Source organism: Lissotriton helveticus, chromosome 9 (genome assembly GCF_964261635.1).
Source record: "Lissotriton helveticus chromosome 9, aLisHel1.1, whole genome shotgun sequence".
NCBI classification, from domain to species: Eukaryota; Metazoa; Chordata; class Amphibia; order Caudata; family Salamandridae; genus Lissotriton; species Lissotriton helveticus.
In genome coordinates this window covers 96,969,800-96,993,094 of record NC_136070.1, presented here as the reverse complement: position 1 = coordinate 96,993,094, position 23,295 = coordinate 96,969,800, and the positions used below count along the sequence as shown (strand labels likewise).

At 45.6% G+C, this 23,295-nt stretch overlaps 1 protein-coding gene across 6 annotated transcripts in view; it reads left to right on the top strand.

Annotated features, from left to right (window-relative positions):
• Positions 1-23,295, top strand: part of MTA1 (metastasis associated 1) — a 761,697-nt gene that overhangs the window by 697,049 nt on the left and 41,353 nt on the right. For 4 of the 6 annotated variants that reach the window (XM_078659562.1, XM_078659561.1, XM_078659565.1 and 1 more), the window contains exon 18: positions 5,823-5,854. The exons of the other annotated variants lie outside the window; for them this stretch is intronic. In XM_078659562.1, the coding sequence (XP_078515688.1) occupies positions 5,823-5,854 (32 nt within the window). The remainder of the gene's footprint in view (positions 1-5,822; positions 5,855-23,295) is intronic. 6 annotated transcript variants of the gene reach the window in all.

Below are 23,295 nucleotides of genomic sequence, written 5' to 3'. Positions count from 1 at the left end.
ATGGGCACGTTCCACTGCGAAGAATTTACTCAAACCAGACGGAGAGAGGTAGTTCTGTATCAGGTCCTCGACCAGGAGATCAACAGAATGCGGGTCCGGATTTTCCGGAACGCCAACCACACGCACGTTACAACGACGTGCTCTGTTTTCAAAGTCCTCCAAGCGCCGGGTCATGAAATCGTCCACCCTTCGGAGGTTGCCAATCTCCGTCTGTATCTCCGAGACGTCGGCCGTGAGGCTGGATGACTTGAGATCCAATGACTTCACCTTCTCGTTGGTTTTAGATAGGTCGGCCCGAATCAAGTTCACGTCAATGGCCACGGTGTCAATTTTGTGGGCCAAAGCTTCATACTGTTGGCCTAATGTTTCCTTCGTGCCAGAAATGGCGCCCATGATGTCCTGCAAGGAAGGCTCCGTCGACTCTTCCACAGTGTGGCCAACTGCACTCGAGCCAGGCAAGGCGGCTCCAGGGGACCCCTTCGAATGGGTGTACCGGTCCATGACATTGGACTGGACCGGGCCCCCGCGAAGGGGCGTTTTGGTCTTCCGTGTCTCTCGGTCCCCTCTGCCCGCCATGTTGGAGACCGCGTCCCAGGGGACTCACTCGACCCGGTGAAAATGGCCACAGGAGAGCAGGGCGTTGTAGCCGAAAGGCAGCGGCGAGGGTACCTCTAGGTGTGAGCCAGCCTGGAAGGACAATAAGCTAGCCAAAGGCACAACAGCAGTCTCGTGCCGCCGGACCCAGCAAGGGCCAGACTCCTTTGCCAGATGCACAGTCTGAGGCAGAATCGAAACCGAAACTTAAGAGGGGGACCCACCAGTCGAATCCCCCTGCCGTTGTTGTTCAACTCAGACACGGCCACTGTGCCTCACCCAGACCCGGGCGCACCTCCAGGGCGGACCCCGAAAGTTCGAGTCGTCGTATCTTCGGTGTCCCTGGTCCAAATCAAAATTCAAAAACCACAGGAAGATCAGCCCAGTGTCCTCTACACAAATCCTCGGGAAGAATCAGGATATGTTCAGGATATTATGCTGGGAGTGGCGGGGGTCCGGAGAGCGCTGTGCTCACGCGGCCATCACGGATGCCCGCCAAGCTCCTCCTCCTGACGTGGTTCTTATACCACTATTTTAGTATATGGTTCGAAGTGCCCCTAGGGCATTACTGTATTTTGTGCAACTTATTGTATTTTCATTAAGTATCTTGTTATGTGCTGGTGCCTCTGACCTCATAAAGAGTTCAGAGGATTGTATTAGAAATAAATACATATATATTTTGATATACAACCTGTGTGGTGTCCTTTCACTTGGTATTAAAGGGATTGCATATGGTAAAACAGCTGGCTTCATATGCCCTCTTGAGTTTAGCCTAAGACTGCTTTGTCTATGCTACCACTAGGATAGCTGGTCTATAAGGTTGACTTTACAACCATCACCATAAGGGTTGTTTGGACTGATACAGGGTGCCCACTAGAATAGTGGACATCACGTATCAGGCCAACTTCTCCCACTGGATGCTCCACCACATTGCCAAAGCGTATTTTTCGATGGTAGAATAACTATACTCTGCACCCTGTAAGGCTCTCGAGGACAATTCAATAATTTGTTCTGCCACTCAAATTTCTTTTCTGTATGAGGACAGCTCCCAAGACATAATCACTATCATCAGTGGTAGTGATGCATACATTGCCTGTGTTAAAAGGCTTTAGGTGGCCAGCTGCAATGATTTCCTGATTGATGTATTTAAAGACCTTATGACACTCCTCATCCCACAGGAATCTGGAATTTTTGTTTAATAGCATACATAGACATACAGTTTTTGCAGCAAAATTGTCAACAAACTTAGAATAATATTCAATGAGCCCCAAAAATGTTCTAAACTGTTCCTTGTCTTTAGCTGCAGGCTCATCCTCAATCGCTCTCAAGATCTCAATTTGAGACTCTTCACGCTTACCGGATATGTGGTTTCCCAAAGTGGTCTACTTCTGACTGACTGAATTTGCATTTGTCCCTCCTTAATGTAAGCCCACTCCTTCTGATTATTTGCAACACATCATTAAATTGTGTTAATTCTGACGTTTCAGTCTTTAAAGGACTCTACACCAGGCATATCCTTTAACAAACTTCCCATCAACCTTTGAAATACACCTGACAAAGAAGATAAACAGAAAGGCATGCACCAGTAACGGTAAGCGCCTTTGGGTGTTAGGAAATATGTTAAATGCCTCAATTCCTTGCACAACTCTATTAGGTGGTAGGCTGTCGACATACCTAGGGATGTAAACATTTCGTCCCCTTCTATAGTGGTTAACATTTCATTATTATTTCGGAGAGGTTGGCCGTCACAAACATTTGGATGGCGTTTGATTTATAGCTGTAGCCCAAACATTGGGTTGGTATTGATAAGCTTTAATGCTGTTACTCGGTATCTAGATTGGTAACGTGATAACCTTGAATAACCAAGTGGAACGAGGCGCAAGGGATATTTGCTAAGGAAGATGGGGCCAAAACTGATGGCTGTATCCAGTCCCACAGTAAAGTTGAGTCCTTCTGTTGCCTTCTTGGATCGTGACAGATATATACATTAACCTAGTACTCATGACGTAATAGGTAATGTCTGTAGTTTTCCTTTATAACCTTCCTCCGCACACCCCATGCTCCCAAGAGTTGGTGGAGAGCTGGCGGTTTTGAATGGACGTTTTTTTTTTTTTTTTTTTTTTGTATTGTATTGTATTTTTTTTGTATTGTATTGTATTGTACGTTTGTGTAATACTTGATATTATGTCTGGGGCCAGAAAGTTGTGTGTCAGTCATTCATCTGAATCTGTAGTTTCAAGTTGCTACACAGACTGTTTTCTGCTCAAAGGCTGGCCTACATACTTCAGTTCCCTAGCGATTTTTGATACAGTGTGGCTTTTACCTTTAGTGTGGAGTTTAAAGCATTTCAGATCTTAACGTCCAGAGGAACTTCTTCAGGGCTCCAACCATTAATTTAAGGCTGGATTACCAGGTGAGCATTTAAAAGGTGCTCCCAGTAGCTGCTTGCTGTGTGATATTGACCTGTGAAGTGATATTAGAGTGACTTGTCATATTGGACAATCCCAGTTTGTATACATCATCGTACTGTTGCATGCTTATTGGCATGTTTATGAGCACTTATTTAAGATTCAAGGTCAGATACACACTGCATCTCGCAAGTTTGCCACTCCCGACACTTGTATATGGAGCCACATTTTTGTTTTTCATAGTTTAATGATGGATCTTTTTGTAACTATATTTGTGTTTTTAACGCAGCAAACCCGCATTTTGACAAAACTGAGATGAAATTACGTTAGTGTATATGTACAACGAAAACAACACTACATGCCATCTAACTCAGTCTATTGTGCCTGTAAATTGTGTTTAATAGCCTATTAGTGTTTTGGGTGGGCCGGAGCTCGGAAGTGAAAGGTTTAATTGATTATGTGCATAGCGATCCAAAAAGTATGTAGTACGTGGTTACAAAAAATGTGTTATTATTTCTCAAACTAAATGGTGCCTGATTTATGAACTTGCAATGGCTGATAAGGGGAGTCTGGCAGGTCTGGGCTGGGTTTTATGTTGCACAATGATCTCGTCAGTGGTGACTTACCTTTACAGTGCTAAATGTGGCATTAGGAAGTATGCTTTAGTAACCTCTTAACTGCGTCTCTCTGTGCTACGAGCGTGACTTAACCGCGTTAAAATGTTGTGTATTTATATGGAACTCTGAAAAATGTTTCCTCTGCTTGTAGAAGTATAAACTCAGTGCAAGCTTAAGATCAAAGCACTGCACGCGTAACCACTTGTTGTGCAAGGACCCTTCAGGTTTCTGCAGGTGGAGATGGAGTAAAGCAACGTCGAGGAACGTCTGGTAACTCGCTTCTCCTTTGGATACCTCGCAGCAGAATAAGACCTAATTAATGTCTTGTTAGTCTTCCATCGTAATACCCTTGCATTGCTTTTCATGCATTCTTTTGATGAGGTTTCCAACTTCTCGTGATCTCGCAGCGCTCCTATCTGAAGCTAATGTTACGGTTCTGCTTTACTTACTGTTGTTGGCCCACAAATGTGAACTGGTGGCACACTCGATTTCAAAGGTGTCCGCAACTACCCGCAAGGCAGATCACTACCTTAATGCTACCTTCTCCACTTTCTCTCGGTTTAAAAATTAATTAAAATGGTGAACCTTTAAATTGTGTTTTTATTTGTATTGTTTTTACCCAAGACTCAATAGCAGAAAGTATGAAATGAACTATTCTGATCTCTAATAACATCCCTTGCTCCAAGTCCTAGATCATTTCACGTTTGGGTGGATCAGATCCCTTTTTTTCTTCACATAAAGGACATACCCATTCAACCTCTTATTAAGGAACCTACCAAGGATGGCCATACGGCTCTTAGCTCTGTAACTGCAAACAGTGGATTGCTACATCTTAATTTATCTCCCCCACGATGGGATTGAAACTGGCACCATTCATACCTGTGTTGGATGTTATTAAAATGCAACATTCCAAATCAAAAGTGACCAAAATTACCTTTATGCTGCCCACTTTCTCCACCCTATTTAATGCCTACCCCAGCATTCGTGCCAGCATTCGTCACCTTGCAGAGGATTTCCAACCACATGAGTACTGTCGCAGATGGAGAGGGAACGAGCTCTGCAATTATGTCCAGCCTAAAATGAAGCCAGCAGTTGATTAAAGCATTCTCTCTTGCCCTAGAAGGCAGAATTATCCTCCTAGCCATCCACTAACATTCTAAAATACCCTGTTGCTGCACTCCTGCTCCTGGTCTATTACAGTACACGTCTCCATGTTAAAAAACTCAGATCATTGTCTTTAAAAGCAGTATATGATTTATCCAACATGTGGAGATAATAAATACACATATTTCCTTGCACACCAGTACTCCCTTTGTGAATGATGTAGCATAAGAGTCTCCATCGTAGATTTCAAAAAGACCAGATCCAGGTCAGATTTTAGTAGAACAATTGAAATTTATCTTGTGTGATTATTCTGTAAATCTGGGATAAATCTGCCCCTCCTGCACCAACGTTGATCACCTATGGTCTAGCTGTTTTAAAGAAGAGATGGAATGGATTCTCTATTATACATTATCTCTACATTTGGGAATATTCTTAGGTTTTGTTTCAAGAGACGAAAGGCAACCCGCTTTAGAGGTCAGTTTGACTGGGAGATGCTGCTGTCTGCTCCATGAACATTATTTCTCTTATACCGGTCATCCTTTTTCCTATGTCTCCTCTCATGGTTGTGTTACTGTGCCAAGTGCTCTTGAGGTGACACTTTGTAGAATGCAGCACCATGCATTTAAAATGGGTGCATTCAAATAGCTGTAAGAGAAGGTATAGCTGGTACAAAACATCAGTGCAGATTTGAGGAATGTATGTGTTTTCGGTGTGAGACTCCATTTAATTTTGTGTATTGTGAGTATTTTCTTAAAACATTTAATAATCTGAAACAAGTCACCTCTTTGAAACAAGTGACTTGGCTCAAGGTGAAGGATGAGCTAGCAGTTTGAAGCAATGCCTAATGCTCAGTGCTCTCACAGCAGACAAGTTGCTTTGCCTCGTACCAGGTTTTATTTCTTTTTGTAAGATTAAGTTAATAGTTGAATAGTTTTAGCTCAATCTTGTTATATTCGTTATCAGGGGTTTTCAAATTGCTTGCATAGAAAAGAAAGCCATTTGCTTACAAACACGTGTTTGGGGGGCTTTTTGTATTTTTCTGTCTTGGAACAAAAAAAAATGGTGTCTTACGAGATCTATTCTCTTTCATGTTTGTTAGGTATGCCTAACCACGGACAAACCAGACAAATGGTAAGAGAATGTTCATTAAAAATAAAAATAGAACGTCTCTAGAAAGAGCTCCCTTTTAAAAGTTTAGTACATGATAATGCCCTGTCCTTTCATGTTTGAAAGTTGCATTTCGTTTTAAAATGGACAGTGTCCTGCCCTGAGTTCCGCCCAGAGCCGAAGGCCAGGGCAGGACTGGAATAGAAGGGGGGATTAATGCTCTTATCTGAACTTCAATGTAGCTGCCGACTTTTAGAGCTCTGACCGCTCATGCATTGTATGGAATAATGCAAAATGACATCTAAAATTTAATGACTTTATTGAATCCAAGGATCTATCAACCCTTTACATCAAGTGTGATAGCATTCCTGTTGTCCTGAAAAAGTGTGGCAAAGTTAAAGAGATGTAGAAAAGCCACAATGTATGTTATTGAGTTTATCTCATAGTAAGGTGCTGCATTGCACGGCTACAGAATTAGGTAAATGCTGACCAAGTGGATTGTTACCAAGTGGCAGTTTTTTTAGCAGAGCTCTAAATGCCAGTACTTTCATAAGAAGGGATGTGATTTTTATACGCGTCTCTTAAAAGCATAGATATTGACAGCTAACAAGAATTGACTATTTTTAATTTTCAGAATGTTTCGTGTACGCACTACAAAGATAGTCACCATTAGCCACTATCACTTCCTCATACCTCCTGATTGTGGAGTGCAGGTTTCGCCACTGGAGCTATGGTCAGTGCGTTCGTGTTCAGGAAGGCACTTAGGCTTCTTGTATGAAGAGATATTTTGAAGCTTTTTATGAACAAGATATTGGATATGGCCTTCAGTAAAGATAATGATTGTTCATCTGTGTGGGAGCTTTGACAGAGAAATGTGTCCCTTCTTCCTTGCATTTTCCAAATGAGAAGTTTCAGGTGTTGGGCTGGGGACTTTAAAGTCTGTATTGGGTGATGTAAATTTGTCACGGTGTGGGTCTAAGCCTGTTGGGCATTCTTAAGTGGTGCATAAGGCTATGAATTGAGGTACGCACCAAAGGGAAACCAGTTGAGAGTTTTTAAATAAGAGACCCCTGCAATCACTTGTTAGAACCATGCATTGCTCATTTTTTGTCTTCTGGACATTTTGAGGAGGGGCGGTTTAAATTTTCTTAAGGCATGCATAGCCTGGATTGGCTCTACAAATGGTGCCAACCAGAAGAGTATCAGTTTTGTAAGGAGGATCATGATGCCTATGACCACATCACTTCTGTGGGAGGGTTTTCTTTGATTAATGTCCAAAGTTAGGAGGAAATTTATGAAGTAGAGGGTAAGAGATGATATAGGGTTGGAAGCGTGTGGCATGAGTTTAGAAGGATAACCTCTGGGTTTCTGCCATTCAGCTTAATTCTCCTATGGCTCATTCATTCCTTAGAGTTTTTGTGCATATTTGTAGGGCCTTCGGTTTGGTTACGGATGTCTTGAGAGGCATAATGGGCCTGAACTCGGGTAGGTATGTGACTGAAACCGTGTAAATATTCATCAGGTTGTGGAGACTTCTTAGGTTTGATGCATGTATCTTCCTGCACAGGGTTTATTGTTATGGTGGTATTACAAGTTTAACTAATCCAGAGTTTCTCCAGTTGCCTGCTGAGGTGTTTGATTCATTTCAAGCAGAGGTGCTTTAAGGAAACTTATGATATGGTGGCAGCTGGGTGATTGGGCGTGTTGTCCTGCAAAGCAACCAAACCATTTCCCATTCCTGCCCTGAAACAGACTCCCTATTGATTGAGGCCAGTGGGCTTTAAATATGGTAGGTTTGCATGAACACCGGGAATGGAGCTACTACCACTTCTAGGAATTTTAGAGCTAGAAGTGGCTGGTAATAGGGTGGGACAGGAGTGTTAAGATAGAGATGTTTTTTTCCTGTGATGCATTATTAAACATTTCCACAGGAATGGCTTGCATATGTACTCTGTCTTTTAATTTATTTCTGACTTTTGAGATGGGACTAGGTGATTTTCTTCCTGTGTTTCTGTGGTGTATAATATTCTTCAGATTTAGACCTTTTCCTCTTTGTTCTACCATCCTTTTTTGTTGTTGTTTTTGTCCATATCAATTCCTTTTAAGCATTTTAATACTTACATTGATCTATGTTGTACCTTGAGATAGTGGACCTTTTTGGTATTATTCCCGTAGGTAATTTTAAACTACTGAAAGTTGTTTCCCTTCCCAGCTCGACATCCCTTCACTCTGTTTGCAGAGTTTCACATTTCTGGTCAATTCCTTTTTAATTTTATTTATATGGGGGGGGGGGGCGGCATTTTCCAAATTAAACATTTTTAATAGAAAAGCTAATAAGCTCCATGTTGGCTTTTGTTTTCCTTCGCTGAATTCATTGCAGGGAATATATATATATATATATATATATATATATATATATATATATATATATATATATACACATACATACAGATGCTGCCTATGCTGGTGTGATGGGTTTACATTATATTTCCCACTCTCTGGTAGCATACAGACATTTAAACTGAAATGTCATTCTGGAGCTATGCAGTACAAAAGGGGGTGGTGATGGACGGAGCATCTGAACCAATCAAACACTCACACCCAGTCAACAGATCTGGGTTTAATCCATCACCGTTCTTTAGCCCACTCTGCCACCCCAGTTCAGACATGGCCATATGCAAATCAGTCTGACCCTATGCCAGAAACCGGTCCTAGGAAGCTTGTTTTCGGTCCAGGGAAGGCATGGCTTGGCAGTTCGGACTGGACTGTTCCCATGAGGCACAGGGTCAGACTGATTTGCATATGGCCATGTCTGAACTGGGGTGGCAGAGTGGGCTAAAGAACGGTGATGGATTAAACCCAGATCTTTTGACTGGGTGTGAGTATTTGATTGGTTCAGATTCTCCGTCCATCACCACCCCCTTTTGTATCGCTTTGTTCGCCATAAGTTGGCAGGGTATGCTCAGACATGAGTCCCTTGCTCACTTTGCCACTGGATTCAAGCAAGCCTGGCTGAAGACGGCTGAAATGCCAGAAACCGGTCCTAGGAAGCCTGTTTCCGGTCCAGGGAAGGCATGGCTTGGCAGTTCGGGCTGGACTGTTCCCATGAGGCACAGGGTCAGACTGATTTGCATATGGCCATGTCTGAACTGGGGTGGCAGAACGGCTAAAGAACGGTGATGGGTTAAACCCAGATCTTTTGACTGGGTGTGAGTGTTTGATTGGTTCAGATGCTCCGACCATCACCACCCCCTTTTGTACCATTCTGGAGCTATGGACAATGAAACTGAATGTAGTAATCCGGGGAGATTTCACTAGTCGTTTGTGACATAGGTACATTTGTTTTTCTGGTTCGTGATCCCCTTTGTCAATAATATTCTTTTCTTGAATACCTTGGTCCTTCTTTTATTGTGCTGTTGGCTGTCTTGTTCCATTTAAATATTTTTACCAGGATGAAGGAGCCACAATATGTATAATCCCCTTACGTATAGTATGAACCCCAACATACCCACCAATATTATATGCTTATTTCAACAACTGAATCACGGCTTCCTTCCAACATGCCTTTTCTCGACAACAGAACTGAAATGACTATTGTAATGAGGATATATTAAAAGGAAGCTCTATTTGAAGGTACTTCATCCAATTTAGAGAGCTTCTCACAGTAGCCTCGACCAATACGTTTTAAAAAAGTTGTTTATTTAGAGCACTGCCCCTGCCATTGCACTTTTCCCAATACCTGCCATTCTGCTTTCCTTTGTTTTGAGAATTAGGAGTTATGGCATAGTGGAGAAAAGAGCAATATTGCTTAATCTACTGCAAGTTTAATGGGTCATACTCCATTTAAATGAAGGTCCCAGTGAGTTCACTGAATTGACTCCTGATGGTAACCATTTAATTGCTGAATTCCCGTTAGATTCTGAACTTTTTAAGATGACCTTATGAAGAGATCTGCCATTACACAATATATTACCACAGCAAACTTTATAGACGATTTTACAAAATCGTTATTATTCAGCTTATATCAAGGGGACAAGACAGGCTTATGATTTCAGTAGCACAGTACTTATTGGAGCACGGCTTGTACAGACTTTAAAGTGACACAGTTTATTTCATTATAGCTTACCAAAGCCAGCAGTATTTTAGAATGCCATTGTTTCGCGAGCTTTCCTTTGACAAAAGTGTATTGCACGTCTAATGCAGAAGAACTATTCTTTGAACGCTCTTTTGAAAGCAGTCTTGTTATGGCAACTGGGATATGCTGCAGCCCTCTGAGCAAAGGACTTTAGAGGATTGTTCCTGGTTGGCATCTTTCCAGGCCAACCAGGTTAAATATTTGCAGTTTCAGTATTCAAATCATTCTTGTGAAGTTTCAAGTAGCGACCCCTCTATTGTGACCACAGATGCTGTCTCGTTTTGCTCGACTCAGGCTTTGCCTTTTGTTTGGGGGGGATAGGGATTGCAGAGCACTAATATTTTGGACCGACGTATGAAAATGTTGCTACTAAAGGGGTATTAATCACTTTACTCCTCTCTCTTACTTACAACCATTCTTCTGTGGTCCTCCAATTGGAAGACGTCAATGTGTTGAAAATTGCTTTGGCAGGTTTACAGATTGTGCTTCATTACACCTCAATGTAGGCAGCATGCACCAAACTGTGGAAAAGAGGCATGAGACAGAAGATTATCTAGAAATCATGGTATTGTTTGTAGGCATTTATGAAATCGGTAATGCAGACCTTGATCCTTTACTTGCCAGTGCACTTCTAAATCAAAATTGGTGGCAGGGCACGATAATGTGGCATTAAAATTTACTTGCGTTTATCAGGAGTAATATACATTTCATGAAAAGCTAGAAAATGTTCATATCCTCCATCTTATTCTCTTCATGGGATGTTGACGGCAAAATTATAGGGATGTATTTTGTGATATGAAAGATTACCAATAACACATTGTAATCTTTTATGTTTATGCATAGTCTTTTATTACGCCCTGTCAGGGTTAATAACCGATTCATAGTCCCTTTAAGAATTGGCCATAACATGGAGAAATGCCTTTCCGCATCAGTGATTTTTAAAATAAGACTTCAGCATTTTCTGTGGAACCACACTGCTATGAATGACAGAAAATTCATAAAAACCCCTCCACAGTATCCAGGGAGTACATGTAATGCACAAACCCTCAAAAGTCGATGTATTGTAAAATTCAGAGTTTCTAGGATGAACATGTTTAAAACCTATTCCTCACATGCTGCTGTGGCCACACCCAGTTACTCCTCAAACGATAGTTGGTCAGCGATGGATGCACTTTGCAAATAAACCAAATGAGCTGACACCTTTATTACAAATTCTTTGAGCATCACGCCTGATGCATGTATTTGCAAATTTCTGCTGTGAACTAGCTCTCCCACCAACCACTAACATGGCACGCCATCTCAGAATAAGTATCTTGGTTTATCAGGCTCCCACATCAGTAGAAGAAAGAGTTCTAAACTTATTGCCATCTAAAGTCATTATGCTGATAGTCGAGTTAAAATGTAATTTATTTTGCAGGACTGATTTACCCAACGAGGTTACTTAATTGAAACAGTTTATTAAATCAAAAGCATACTCTTTTGCAATTCCATGTGAATATTCGCAAAGCCCAGAGGGAGCAAAATTTCTGACAGATACTTCTAACTGCAAATTCTTCACTTTTGGAATATTCCCTATGAGTAAGACCAGATCTGGAAACTTTTTTGCTGTACCTCTGTGTGCCTCTCTAGATGGGATGCATGAAACAGCACATAGGCACCACTCACACCCGCTGGAGTCAGTTCCTTGCTTTCTGCTCCACAAGATGCAGTTCCTACTCCACCTTGAGACTCTTCACTTGACCCATATCTTCTTAAAATTGTTTAAAAATCCAGTGTGCAAGGGAAAATGTGATCCCTCAAGAGTACGAGGTTTAAATCTTGGAATGACTGTCAGACGCAAATATCTGTGACCGATAACCATCAGACTTGTCTGTGGTTCCTGGTGTCGGAACACGACACCAAGGCCTGCAGTAACTTCGCCTTGATGAATTCCCAAGCTGTCCCAGGACCATGAGGGAAGGCTCCACGTCGCCAAGCATTGAAAAACTGTGCCGGCTGAAAAGAAGGTCCTGGTCATGTTACCTCTCCCAAAGTCTATCCCGTGGTTGATCATTGTTGTGGTCGAAAACTTCAGATAAGGTAAGCTGAAGAAAAAAGATAGTCTATGTGGTAATCTACCCCCTTCCCACCATTTTTTAACTCTAGGGAAGGTAAGAGGGTGTCAGCATGCCTCTGTCTCGTTCCAGAAGCCATTCCCCTTCAGAGTGGATTCTGACCCATGTTTTGAATCAAACCAATTTCTGGGGCCCTCTGTGACGCAGCAAATCAAACAATTCTGTGAAGCCATGCCGCAGTTCTGTGGCATATTACCGGCTCCCTTTGGTGGTCCTTCAGACCACAAGGAACCCACCTGGGACTCCGCCAGCGGGACCTGCTGCAGGTTCCGCACTGACTTCATAGTGACTCAGATCCTGGCACCACGACCCACGCTGAATGGCGAGGTGGGCCCTATTGTGCTTTCCAAATCTGTTAATACCCTCTAGCTGCAGATGCCTTAAGTTATGAATTCTCCACAGTCATCAGACTGGATATGGAAATTTTTCAGCAGTCCCTCTACGCGCCGCGGGACTGCTCCTTGCGACCCTGTGATAACGTCGACTCCGGTTGTGACTTCAGTGAAGTCGTATAAGTCCACTCTGACACGCAGACATCAGTTTCTTCTTTTCCATGCTACAAAACTGATCCGCAGAAGTGATTCCTCAGGCCTTCTTCAACAGTGTTTTCTATGTTGTCAGGCTTTAAGCCTTGTGGGTCCTGTTCTCGCCAAATGTCTGCTACAGACACGCATTCCGTTTGTATGTGGTGTTTGAGAGAACACTACGACTCTGAGGATTGCGGTTCCTGCCAGAGGCTGAAGCCGAAGGCGCTAAAACAACGCTGAATGAAGTTACTAGCAGCACATCTGTCGTGATCCTCAGTAGTCTTCTCATAGAGAGGCCCAAGGAGGTGAGTGGAGCATTGCCAGCGGGTTCACCCTCGGTGTTGATTGGGTCGGAGCTGGCTGACTCCACTTTGGTAGCGGTGCACAGCTTTTCGGAAACTCAATCTTCGGTGTCTGTGCTTGATCAACCAACTCTGGCGCTGAAGTCAGCGGCGCTATCGGAGTACATTCTCCTGTCAACGTCAAAGTGTTACCTTCTCATCATCGTTCGGCATCTATAGAGCAAACTGAGGGGGAATGTGGCATTTTCACTTCCTTCTCATGATGAGACTTCTGAGGGTCGCCTTGTGGCAGTTGATTCAACGGAGTCTGGGCCTTTTCAACCCATTTCTGACACTATTCCATCAAAAATGGAGGAGAATTGGATGTCTGCACTTGGTGAGGCTAGTGAGCTGGAGTTTTTCCCAGCCTCTGGGCTTTCACCTCCTAGTCTCGCTACTGAGGCAAGTTCCTCCTTGCAAGATGTGTTGAAGAGTGGCTGCAGTTTTGGACTTGTCACTGCCTACGGTGGAGAAGTACACCCACCCTCTGATTGATGTCCTTCTTCAAGGACAGTCTGGGGAAGAGCCTGTTCTTCCATACTGTTAGGCCCTGTTCGACATATTGCCGGATACAGGGGTCTCGATTGAGCATGCTTTATCTCTCGGGCATCTGCCTGCGCCTGGAGACCCAGTTTGTCTCCTCTGGCATCCTACCCCTTGTAGCCTGTACAGCCTCACAGGATATGTATTCTTCATCTAAGACTCCATTGACTAGAGAGCTAGAATTCATGATGCATGTGGCAAACGCATCTTTTCTTTGGCTGGTTCTGCTTTAAGGTCCACGCGTCTTCTGTTCTTGGGTGTTTTTTGGAATTCTTTGCAGATTAGGTTACAATTACTCCTGTTCTGACGTTGAGCAGCTGATTAGAGATGGCCAACAGGTGGCCAAGCTGATAATTTGATGCAGCATGAATACTACGGATTCAGTAGGTCGGGCCATGGCATCTTCGGTGGCACTGCAACGTCGTGCATGGTTAAGAACTTTAGGTTTTTTAGAGGCAGTACGGGGTCTTTGATTGATATGCCCTTTGACAGCGCTCAACTTTTTGGGGGCTCAAGCCGACTCTGCATTGGGTTGTTTCTTATTTACATTGTCTGTGGTCATTGCCAAGGTCTTTTGGAGAGCCATGCTCTTTTTCGTTTAATTCCTACGTAGGTCTAGCCATTTTCGACAAACTTGGATCTCTTTGAGAGCTTTCGTAGGATTAGTTCACAGACCCTCCTCCGGGTGGATATAGCTATGGAATTTAAATAATAAGTTAAGGAATCTGCGGCTAGATGTCTCTATCAGATGAAGAAGTTACTTACCTTCATTAACGTATTATCTGGTAGAGACACAGTTTAGCTGTAGATTCCTTAATGCCCTGCCCATCCTTCCCACTCTACGAATGATCTATGCTGTAAGGGTTATGCCCTTTTCAGTACTGGTTTTATATACTAGTGATCACTGTTTAATGTAATTGTGTAATTCAACGGACCATTTGGTTTTGTTTCTTAAATCTTGACTATGTATTGCATTACCTTTCACTTCCATTTCCTTAATCACAACATTGGTTCTTACCTTGTGGGCCTTGTCTGGGTGTCATCATACCATTTATTTCCATTTTCTAATTATGTTTTAAAGATACATTGACCATTTTTGGAACAGTTTCCACAGCCAGTTTCTATAGTGACTCTGTGTTTTAGCTCGGAAGGTTTCTGCACGCCGGAGGGAACTTATGACTCCACTGAGTTCACTACTGGAGTCAATGTCATCCCAGAGTCGTAAGGCGCTGTCCCCCGTCGTGCAACGGAACTGCTGAAAAATTTCCGGATGCAGTCTGATGCCTGGGAAGAATTAATAAATCAAGGAAACTGCGGCTAGACTGTGTCTCTACCAGATAATGTTACCAAAGGTAGATAACTTGTTCGTCAGCACCACTTCAGCCTCAACCAAGGACGTTCCCTGATCCTCTTGGGTCTCAGACTGTGGGCAGCCCATCAAACTACAATACTCTGCTCTTGCCTCAAGGGAGGGCTCAAGATTTGCATACTTTGTTTGACTCCAATTCTGGACAATGGGCTAATTTGTCCCTCTGGTCCCTGCCATAGAACAAAGTTCACAGTGGTCATGTGAAGAACAGCTGATGTTCTCGACCTCCAATTACCAACTATGGAGTTAGACTAATGTCCATATGGAGGGGTTTCTCTGTTGGAAAACAAATACTGAGCCCCTGCATCCTTTTAATGAAGCCCTCACAGACACCCTTCTTGGGGCTTGGGCAAAACCTAGTTCCAGACCTCTGGTGAACAGACAGCAGAACACCCCTGTCAAGCGGCAGGTGATCTGGACTTTTTGACTTTGCACCCCATGCCAGAGAGCCTAGTCGTGCAAGCCTCAGCGAGCAAGGTTAACCCTAGTGCTTTTCTTACCAGTTCCCCGAAACTAAAATGCATCAAAGGCTAGGGAAGTGCATGTTTTCTTTGACAGTTTGGCACTACCTTCTGCTAACAGCATCTGCCTTTAGGGAGTTATACTCGTGCCCTTTGGGACTCTGTTGCACAAGTTTTACCCTTTGACTCTGACGATTTGTGTCCTGTCCTCACACAGGCAATGCAGGATGGCTGTGATGTGGCTAAATTAACAACCAGCTGTCCATTGGACACCACAAATTGCCAAGGAAGCACTCTTGGATGTGGGCCACTAACTTTTCTGTCGATGTTCAGTCCATATTAATGGGCATACCCTTCAACAGTTCAAAAGCTTGATTCAGCTCTTGGGCGCTTTAAGGATAGCAGGACCAGGGTGCGCTCTTTGGGCATTTCAACTCCCCACATCAGCTGCACAAAAAGTTTCACCCCCTCTGTTGTAATGGTAGGGGCTTCCAATACCACCATAAAGTCCTGCCTACACAGAAAACAACGTTTTCTTGGCTGAGGTTGCAGTAGCTACAGACCACGTGGACCACAGGGGCAGTGTGCAGCACAATTTTTCTCTCCTCCTACTGCAGCAGCCTCAAAACCTCTTTAGCGTGTCTTTCGAAGAACACAGCCACACTGTAGGAGGCCGGATGCAACACATTCCACGAGTGTGGCTGGCGCTAACCTGAGACAAGATATTCTGGTGGTTTTACGCCTGACCATTTTTTGTCACCCCGCCGCACCTTCCTCCATCCTCAGAATGTCTGACAGAGGAACACTTGTCACTCTTGCAGCAGGAAGAGCAATCGAGAGGGTGTCGGAATCAGACGTAGGTTGCGTTACTCCCACTACTTTCTGGTGCTGTTGGACTGATGCCTTCGTCTTATTTAGATCTTTCTGCGGAAGGACCGATTCAAGATGCTAACCCTGGTCCAGGTCTTGTATGCCCTTGACCCTGGAGATTGGAATAGCATTGGACCTGCAGGACGCTTAGCGTCATAACACCATTCTGCAGGCCTACAGGCACTATCTGCGGTTCACTATGGATCAGTAGCATTTTCAGTTTGCTGTGCTCCCACTTAGCATCACCAATGCATCCCCCGGGTTGTTTGTGAAAGTGATATCTATTCTTGCAGCACATCTTTGGAGATCAGGGAGTTTAGTGTTCCCTGGCTCACCCCATGCAGTTCTCATTTATTTATTTATTTATTTATTTATTCAAAGTTTTATATAGCGCAAACAAGATCTTAACAGATATCAGAGCGCTTCACAGGGGGCAACAGGAGTGGGCAACAGGAGGGTGAATAAACATAATAATTGGGTACAGTATAGTAAACGCTAGCATGCTAGAATAGCAGTCATGTGCTGTTATAAATATATAACAATATAAGGCGGTGCAGAGTCTTTGATCCAGCTACAATGTAGATCAGCAGGTACCAATAAACACTTAAAATAGACAATAATATAAAATGGTGCAGAGTCTTTGATCCAGCTGCAGAAGGAATCCGGAGGGCTCAGGCTAAAAGGATACCTATATCACTTACTTAGAGATCCAGAGAACAAGGGGTAGGGGCATCAGGGGGAGATTCAGCAAACTGATGTGCACCGTATAGTAATGGGTAGTAGGTGAGTAGCATAATAGGATCACAGTCATGCATGAGTATAAAGTTATTGGACCATCAAATAATCAATGTTACAAAATCGATGCAAAGTCTCTGAACTACAACAATAAGGTTCAGGTGAACTTGGCCATAAGGATGGCTTTCACTTCTTTCTTGAAGAGTGCAGTGGAGGAGATAAGCCTCGTTTCCGGAGGGAGTGCATTCCAGATCCTGGGTGCCATCCCTGAGAAGGAGCGTTTGTAAGTTTTTTCCTTACGGAATCTGCGAGGTTTCAGGAGCAGACTTTTTGCACTTCTATTGGATCTCGAGCCTCCTGATATAGACAACTTTTGAGTGAGGTAGTTGGGTGCCTTGAGGTGTATGGCCGCGTGTGTCATAACGGCAATTTTCAGCTGCATTCTGGCTTCAAAGGGAAGCCATTTCAGGGATTTCAAGTCAGGAGTTATATGACAGTGTTTCCTTGAGCCAGTAATGAGTCTCGCGGCACCATTCAAGGAGGCTCTTAGGGGTGCGGTTGTTGTTAGAGGGAGTCCGCTGAGGGCCACAATTCCGTAGTCTATGCGGGGGATGACTAGGGCTTGTACAGCAGTTTGGAAGTCCTTGGCTGGGAGGAAGGGTTTGAGTTTCCTCAAAGTGTTGATTTGAAAGTTAGCTCCTTTAGTTGCTTTGCTAATGTGCTGTTGCATATTGAGCTTTGCGTCAAGTGTGATGCCTAAGGATTTCGCAGAGTCCACGATGGTGGGTTGGACATTGAATGCTGTTAGGTGATTGAGCCAGATTTGGGTGGTGTTAGTTTTCGCAGGGGGTGATATCGGTAGGAACTCAGTTTTCAGCGCATTTAGTTTGAGGTGATTGTCGGCCAACCACGATTGGGTGTTTCTGAGTGTGTAGTTCAGAAGTTTGATATCTTCCGGGGATTGTACCTTTAAGTAAAGTTGAGTGTCATCGGCATACATATGGAAGTGTACATTGGATGCTTGGAGCAAGGAAGCAAGTGGTTCCATGATGAGGTTGAACAGCGTGGGTGAGAGGGAAGATCCTTGTGGGACGCCTAAATCTACTGGCACAGGTGAGGACAGCACATTGTTGATCTTGAACTTCTGAGACCGGTTGTGTAGGAAGGAAGTGAACCATTTGAGCACAGTCCCTGATAAGCCCATTCTGGTATTTAGGAGCTCCAATAGGTTCTCATGTTTGACCGTGTCAAATGCTGAGGAGAGGTCCAGGAGGATGAGGAGACAGGAGTCGTTGCGATCAAGGATTTGGAGGGCGTCATCAATTATGTGTGTCATGGCCGTTTCCGTGCTGTGTTTCGCTCGGAAGCCTGATTGATGAGGGTCGAGGAGTTCGAATCGGTCAATGTGTTTTGTTAGTTGGAGTTGCACACATTTTTCCAGTAGTTTGGCCAGAGTGGGGTTATTGGTGATAGGGCGGTAATTGTTTAAGTCAGCCGGGTCTGCTGTAGGTTTCTTGAGTATGGGCGTGACTTGCCCCACCTTGAGGGAGTCTGGGATGAGACCTTGCTGAAGGGAGCTGTTAATGATTTTAGTCCAGAGTGGGAGGAGTACGGGGGTGAAGTCTCTTACAGCATTAGCAGGTAGGGGGTCTGTGAGGTGATTAGAGGGTTTCAAGGTGCCGAGCAGCTTGTGTATTGCTTCTTCAGAGTAGGTGTCGAATGACGACCAGGATGCGTTATTTTTACGTTGGGTGTCGGGTCTTTTGATGTGGCTCGGGTATCGACTTACATCATTAAGGAGGTCACACCTTATGTTGTCGATCTTTAGCTTAAAGAAAGCAGAAAAGTCTTCACAGTGTGGGATGTCGTTTGTTGTGTCGTTTGATAGTAAGGGTTGCGTCTTCGTTTGAGTTTTGACTAGTTCGAACAGTTTTCTTGGTCTGTTTTTTGCTTGGTCCAACTGAAGGCTGAAGAAGTCAGCTTTTGCACGCTTGATTTTCCTAAAGTAGGCATTTCTCTTGTTCTTAAGCGTTTTGCGATGCAGTGATGAGGGGTCAGATCTCCATGTGCGCTCTGCCATTCGCATAGCACGCCTGTCTTCATTGAGTCTGCCGTCATACCAAGGGTTCGAGATCTTAGTGGAGACTCTCTTTAGTTGCAGTGGGGCGGCTTCATTAATTATTGAGTTCATAGCGTCGAGGTAGTGGTCAGTCAGTGATTGAACATCAGAGGTGTCAGGAGGGGGAAGGAGGCGATTGGAGAGGTGGGGAGGCAGGGAGTTGGGGTTAAGATTCTTCATGTCCCTTTTCCAGATCTTGGATTTGGTGGGTTGAGCCGTGATAGGTTGATTTTTTCCTTAATGAAGAAGGTGATAATGTGGTGGTCTGACCAATCGCAAGGTTGAATTGCCCCTAGTTGGGTAGAGTCTTCGTTGGCGTTGATGAGATCAAGTATGGAGCCTTTGTCATGTGTAGGGCTGTTGCATATTTGGGTGAGGTCAAGCGCGCTAAGGAAAGTTTTGAGACTATTCACCACTGCGTCTTTCTGATCGTTCCAGTGGAGATTGAAGTCACCCAGGTAGATTTGTGTGATCTGCCGACCAGCGTTGGATGAGATCGTGTCCATGAGTTGTTGGGTGAAGATGAGGTTATCCCCAGGTGGGTGATAGATGAGATGTAGAGCACATACTGGTTTGCCCTCGCTGGAGATATCAAGACAGAAGAGTTCACAAGACGTGAGGGAGGGGGAAGTGACTTTAGCAACAGAGAGGCTGCTCCTGAATATGCATGCGATTCCCCCGCCCGTCTTGCCGGTCCTGTCGAGTCTAATGATGTGGTAATTGGGGGGTACTAGTATGTCCATAATAGGTGTAGAGGCATCAGTTAGCCAAGTTTCAGTCAAAATTGTTAGGTCAAGATCCATTGATGTGACGAGATCTGCAATGTTGGAGGAGTGCCTTTGGGCCGATCTGCAGTTGAGTAGGATGCATTTCAGTTTGGGGGTGAGAAGGGTGGTCGGGTGTTCTAGAGCGAGGGCTATTTTTCTGAGATTGTTGGGGCCGGAGCTTCTGCTGCTTAGGGTTGGGTGCCTAATGGGATTTGTGAGAATTGAGGGTATGGGGCGTTGTGTGGACGCTGTGTGTTTTACCGGGCCAGGGCCAAATGAGCGGAGGAGGGTGTCTAAGTCATGATCCGACAGGAAGTTATGGGCGCGACGAGGGCGGTGTATGTTGTTGCGGTCGGGGATAGTGGGCCAACGTAGAGAGTATGCGCCCAGCCGTCTCACCCCTGGAGCGTGATGAGTGCGAGGGCCTGTGAGGAAGGTGTGGCGTTTGTTGGATACGGAGGTGTTGGTTGTAGGTCGGGGTTGTCTGGGGTGTGTGTGGAGAAATTCTTTGATGGTCTGAAGCTCGTCTTTGACTTGTAGGAGGGTTGTTAAAATCAGGTTCAGCGGTGGGTTGGGGCTAGCGTTGGAGATGAGGGCCGTGGCGTTGTTGACTAGGGAGCTGGAGAGCGAGCTGGTGACGGGGGGGTGGGGTATGCAATCATTAGAGGAGTGTTCTGCGGTAATAGTGGGTGGGGTGGCAGTCGAAGGCTGGGAGATAATGTGGGCGAGGAGTGTGGGTGAAGTCAGGGTAGGCTGGGACGAAGGGGCGGAGACGTCGGTGGGAGGCGATGCCGGTGAGTTGAAGGGAGAGTGAAGACTGAAGACAATAGGGGAGGTAGGAAGGTAGTGGGGGCTGAGTGTGTGGGGGGAGAGAGGGGAGGATGTTAAGGTATGCTCTGTATGTCTGTTTGGGAGGGTGGAGAAGTGGGGCGTGAGAGTGGGGGGGGAGATAGGGTGGGAGGGAGATCTACCACGGGGGGGGGATATGTTCCGGGCGGTTGTGCGTTCAGCGAGACTCGTAGGAGGTGTGGGATGGGTGGGAGGAGGGGTGGGGGTAAGTGAGATGTGTGAAGGGGGACGATCTTCGGCAATGTGAGAGGGGTGTGGGGGGGATTACGTTGGGTGTTTGACTAACTATAGCATTGGGGGTATGAGAGGGGTGTGTGTTATTCCGCTGTTGAGTTGGGCAGGGTGGGTTATATTGGGGAATGGAGTAGGGGGTTGTGGTGCATCCTGGTGTGTGTGAGGTGGGGGACCGTCCTTTGGTGATGTGTTCTAGGAAGGTAGGGAACAGGTGGTCGAGTCGGTCGAGATTCCTATCAGTGGCTTGGAATAGAATGATCCCGTTGTTGTAGATGGTGATGGTGGCTCTGCCTGGGAAGACTTGGGAAGGCGTGATAGAGAGCGTCAGGCCGTGAGCGGTTTTACTGGTGGTGGAGCTAGTGAGAATGGAGAGGAGCGCTTTCCTCCACTGTGCTCTACGCAGAGTGTGGAAGATGATATCGGTGCTCGTGGCTCCATTGACCTGTGAGAAGTAGGTGTCCACACACGGTGTTTCAGGGTGTGCCTTCAGGAAGTTGTGTTTGTAGCGTTTGGCGTTTTTTTTGGAGAGCCCTGGTGGGTAATTGATTTTGTATGTGTGCTCGCCTGTGCGTTCCATGATGGAAGAGGCGTAGGCAGAGGAGGGGGGGTGAAACGTGGGTGAGTTTGCGAGGTTGAGGGGCTGTAAGCCTAAGTGGTCTTAGGTAAGAGCAGTGGATGGGGATGTCTAGTCTAAGATGGCCGCCCCAGTGGATGACTAGTCAAAGATGGCCACCGGGATAACATATGGGGGACAGGGGTGGTAGTCCTTTCTCTGTTGTAATTGTGCCTTAGAGAGACAGTTTCCCTCTCTGCTCTGGGGCATGTCGAGTTAGTCCATCATCTGTGTTCATTGGTGGGGAGGAGAGAGAGTAGACTCTGTGCTGCTCGGAGACGTGGAGGGAGACTTATCTCTGTTTTTGGTGACCTGTGACCACGTTGGTATGTAGCCTCATGGTCATCTGCTAGGCAGTGGAGGCGATTTATGGCTCCTGTTATATGGCCCCCGCCATTTTATATGTAGTGGAGAGTGAGGGGTGGGAGGACCGCTAAGCTACGAGGGTAGTTTGCAAGCAGACTAAATATGTATGCTTCAGGGCAGAGACAGTAGAGCCGGCAGATTGAGAGAAACAAATAAAAGAATGCGTGCAAATACCTTCAGGGCTGTATTGAGGCAGTTCAGTTTATCACATAGGACATAAGGCAGACTCAGGGCTTCATCCGGTAAATGCGGGAAAAACTGTAGTCTCCAGGAACCATGAGAGTCTCCAAGGAGGGGGGGGGGGCAGTTTGGGCCGTCCACAATGCCTGCGCTGTGCAGATCCACGCTCGTTCTCCCATCTTTTGTTCGGCTCAGCTCCTGCCCCGTCTCTCCAATGATGTTATCGAGGGGGTGGTGGGGGGGCGGTGGGGAAGGACACCGAGTCACCTCGTTAGGACGCCAGTGTTCCCCTATGACCCTCTCGTGCCAGGTCCCGAGCGCTGCGCCCAGTCCGAGTCTACAGGCTGGGCGGGGGCGCACAGGCGATGCGTGCAAGGACAAGGACGCCTCCGCAGACCCCCGCTGTGTCTAGAACGGGGTCCGCCAGCATGATGAGGGAGACCGAGGCAGTGGACGAATGCAGGCACACCCGCAACGGGCACCAGTCTTTCGATCCGAGTCACCCCACTCACCCCACTCATCCACCACCATACTACGGCGACCCTCTTAACATTGTTGGGGCTCACTATCAGCATGCCAGAAACACACTTGACTCCTTCACAGACTCTCCACTTCATTAGAGCCTTTCTGGACACTGCTGTTTCATTCCTTTCCCCGGAACAGAGTCCAGGCCATTCTGACTATGATCCCGATGTTTCAGCCTCTGTCCTGGATCTCACTGAGGGGGACTCTAAGGCTGTTGGGATTTGAAGGCCTCCTGCATGCTGTTGGTCAAGCACGCCAGGTGGCATATGCTAGCTGTGCAGTGGGATCTGAAGGTCCAGTGGGCACAGCATCAGCGGGGGGCCCTCACTGACAGTGTCCAGATTTCGGAGGGGACTTCAAAAGACCTGTAGTGGTGGTTGCTGGACTGCAGTTGTATCAGCAGCAGACCCCTCTCCCTAACCCACCTAGAGGTAACAGTGGTGACCAAAGCGTTGCTTCTGGGTTAGGGCATACAATTGGAAGAGGGGGTGAGCAGAGGTATCTGGTCCTTGGTGGAGTCAAATCAGCCTTCCGGAGCTGTGGGCCTGCCGCTTGGTATTGAAGGCCTTCCTACTGTCCATTAATGGGAGGCTGGTGTGGGTGCTCTCAAACTACACCACCACCTGTTATAGTGTAATAAAAAGGGCAGGTTGAAGTCATGGGCCCTGTGCCATAAGGCATAATGCCTCTGTACAGGACTGGGACACCCAGGGATTT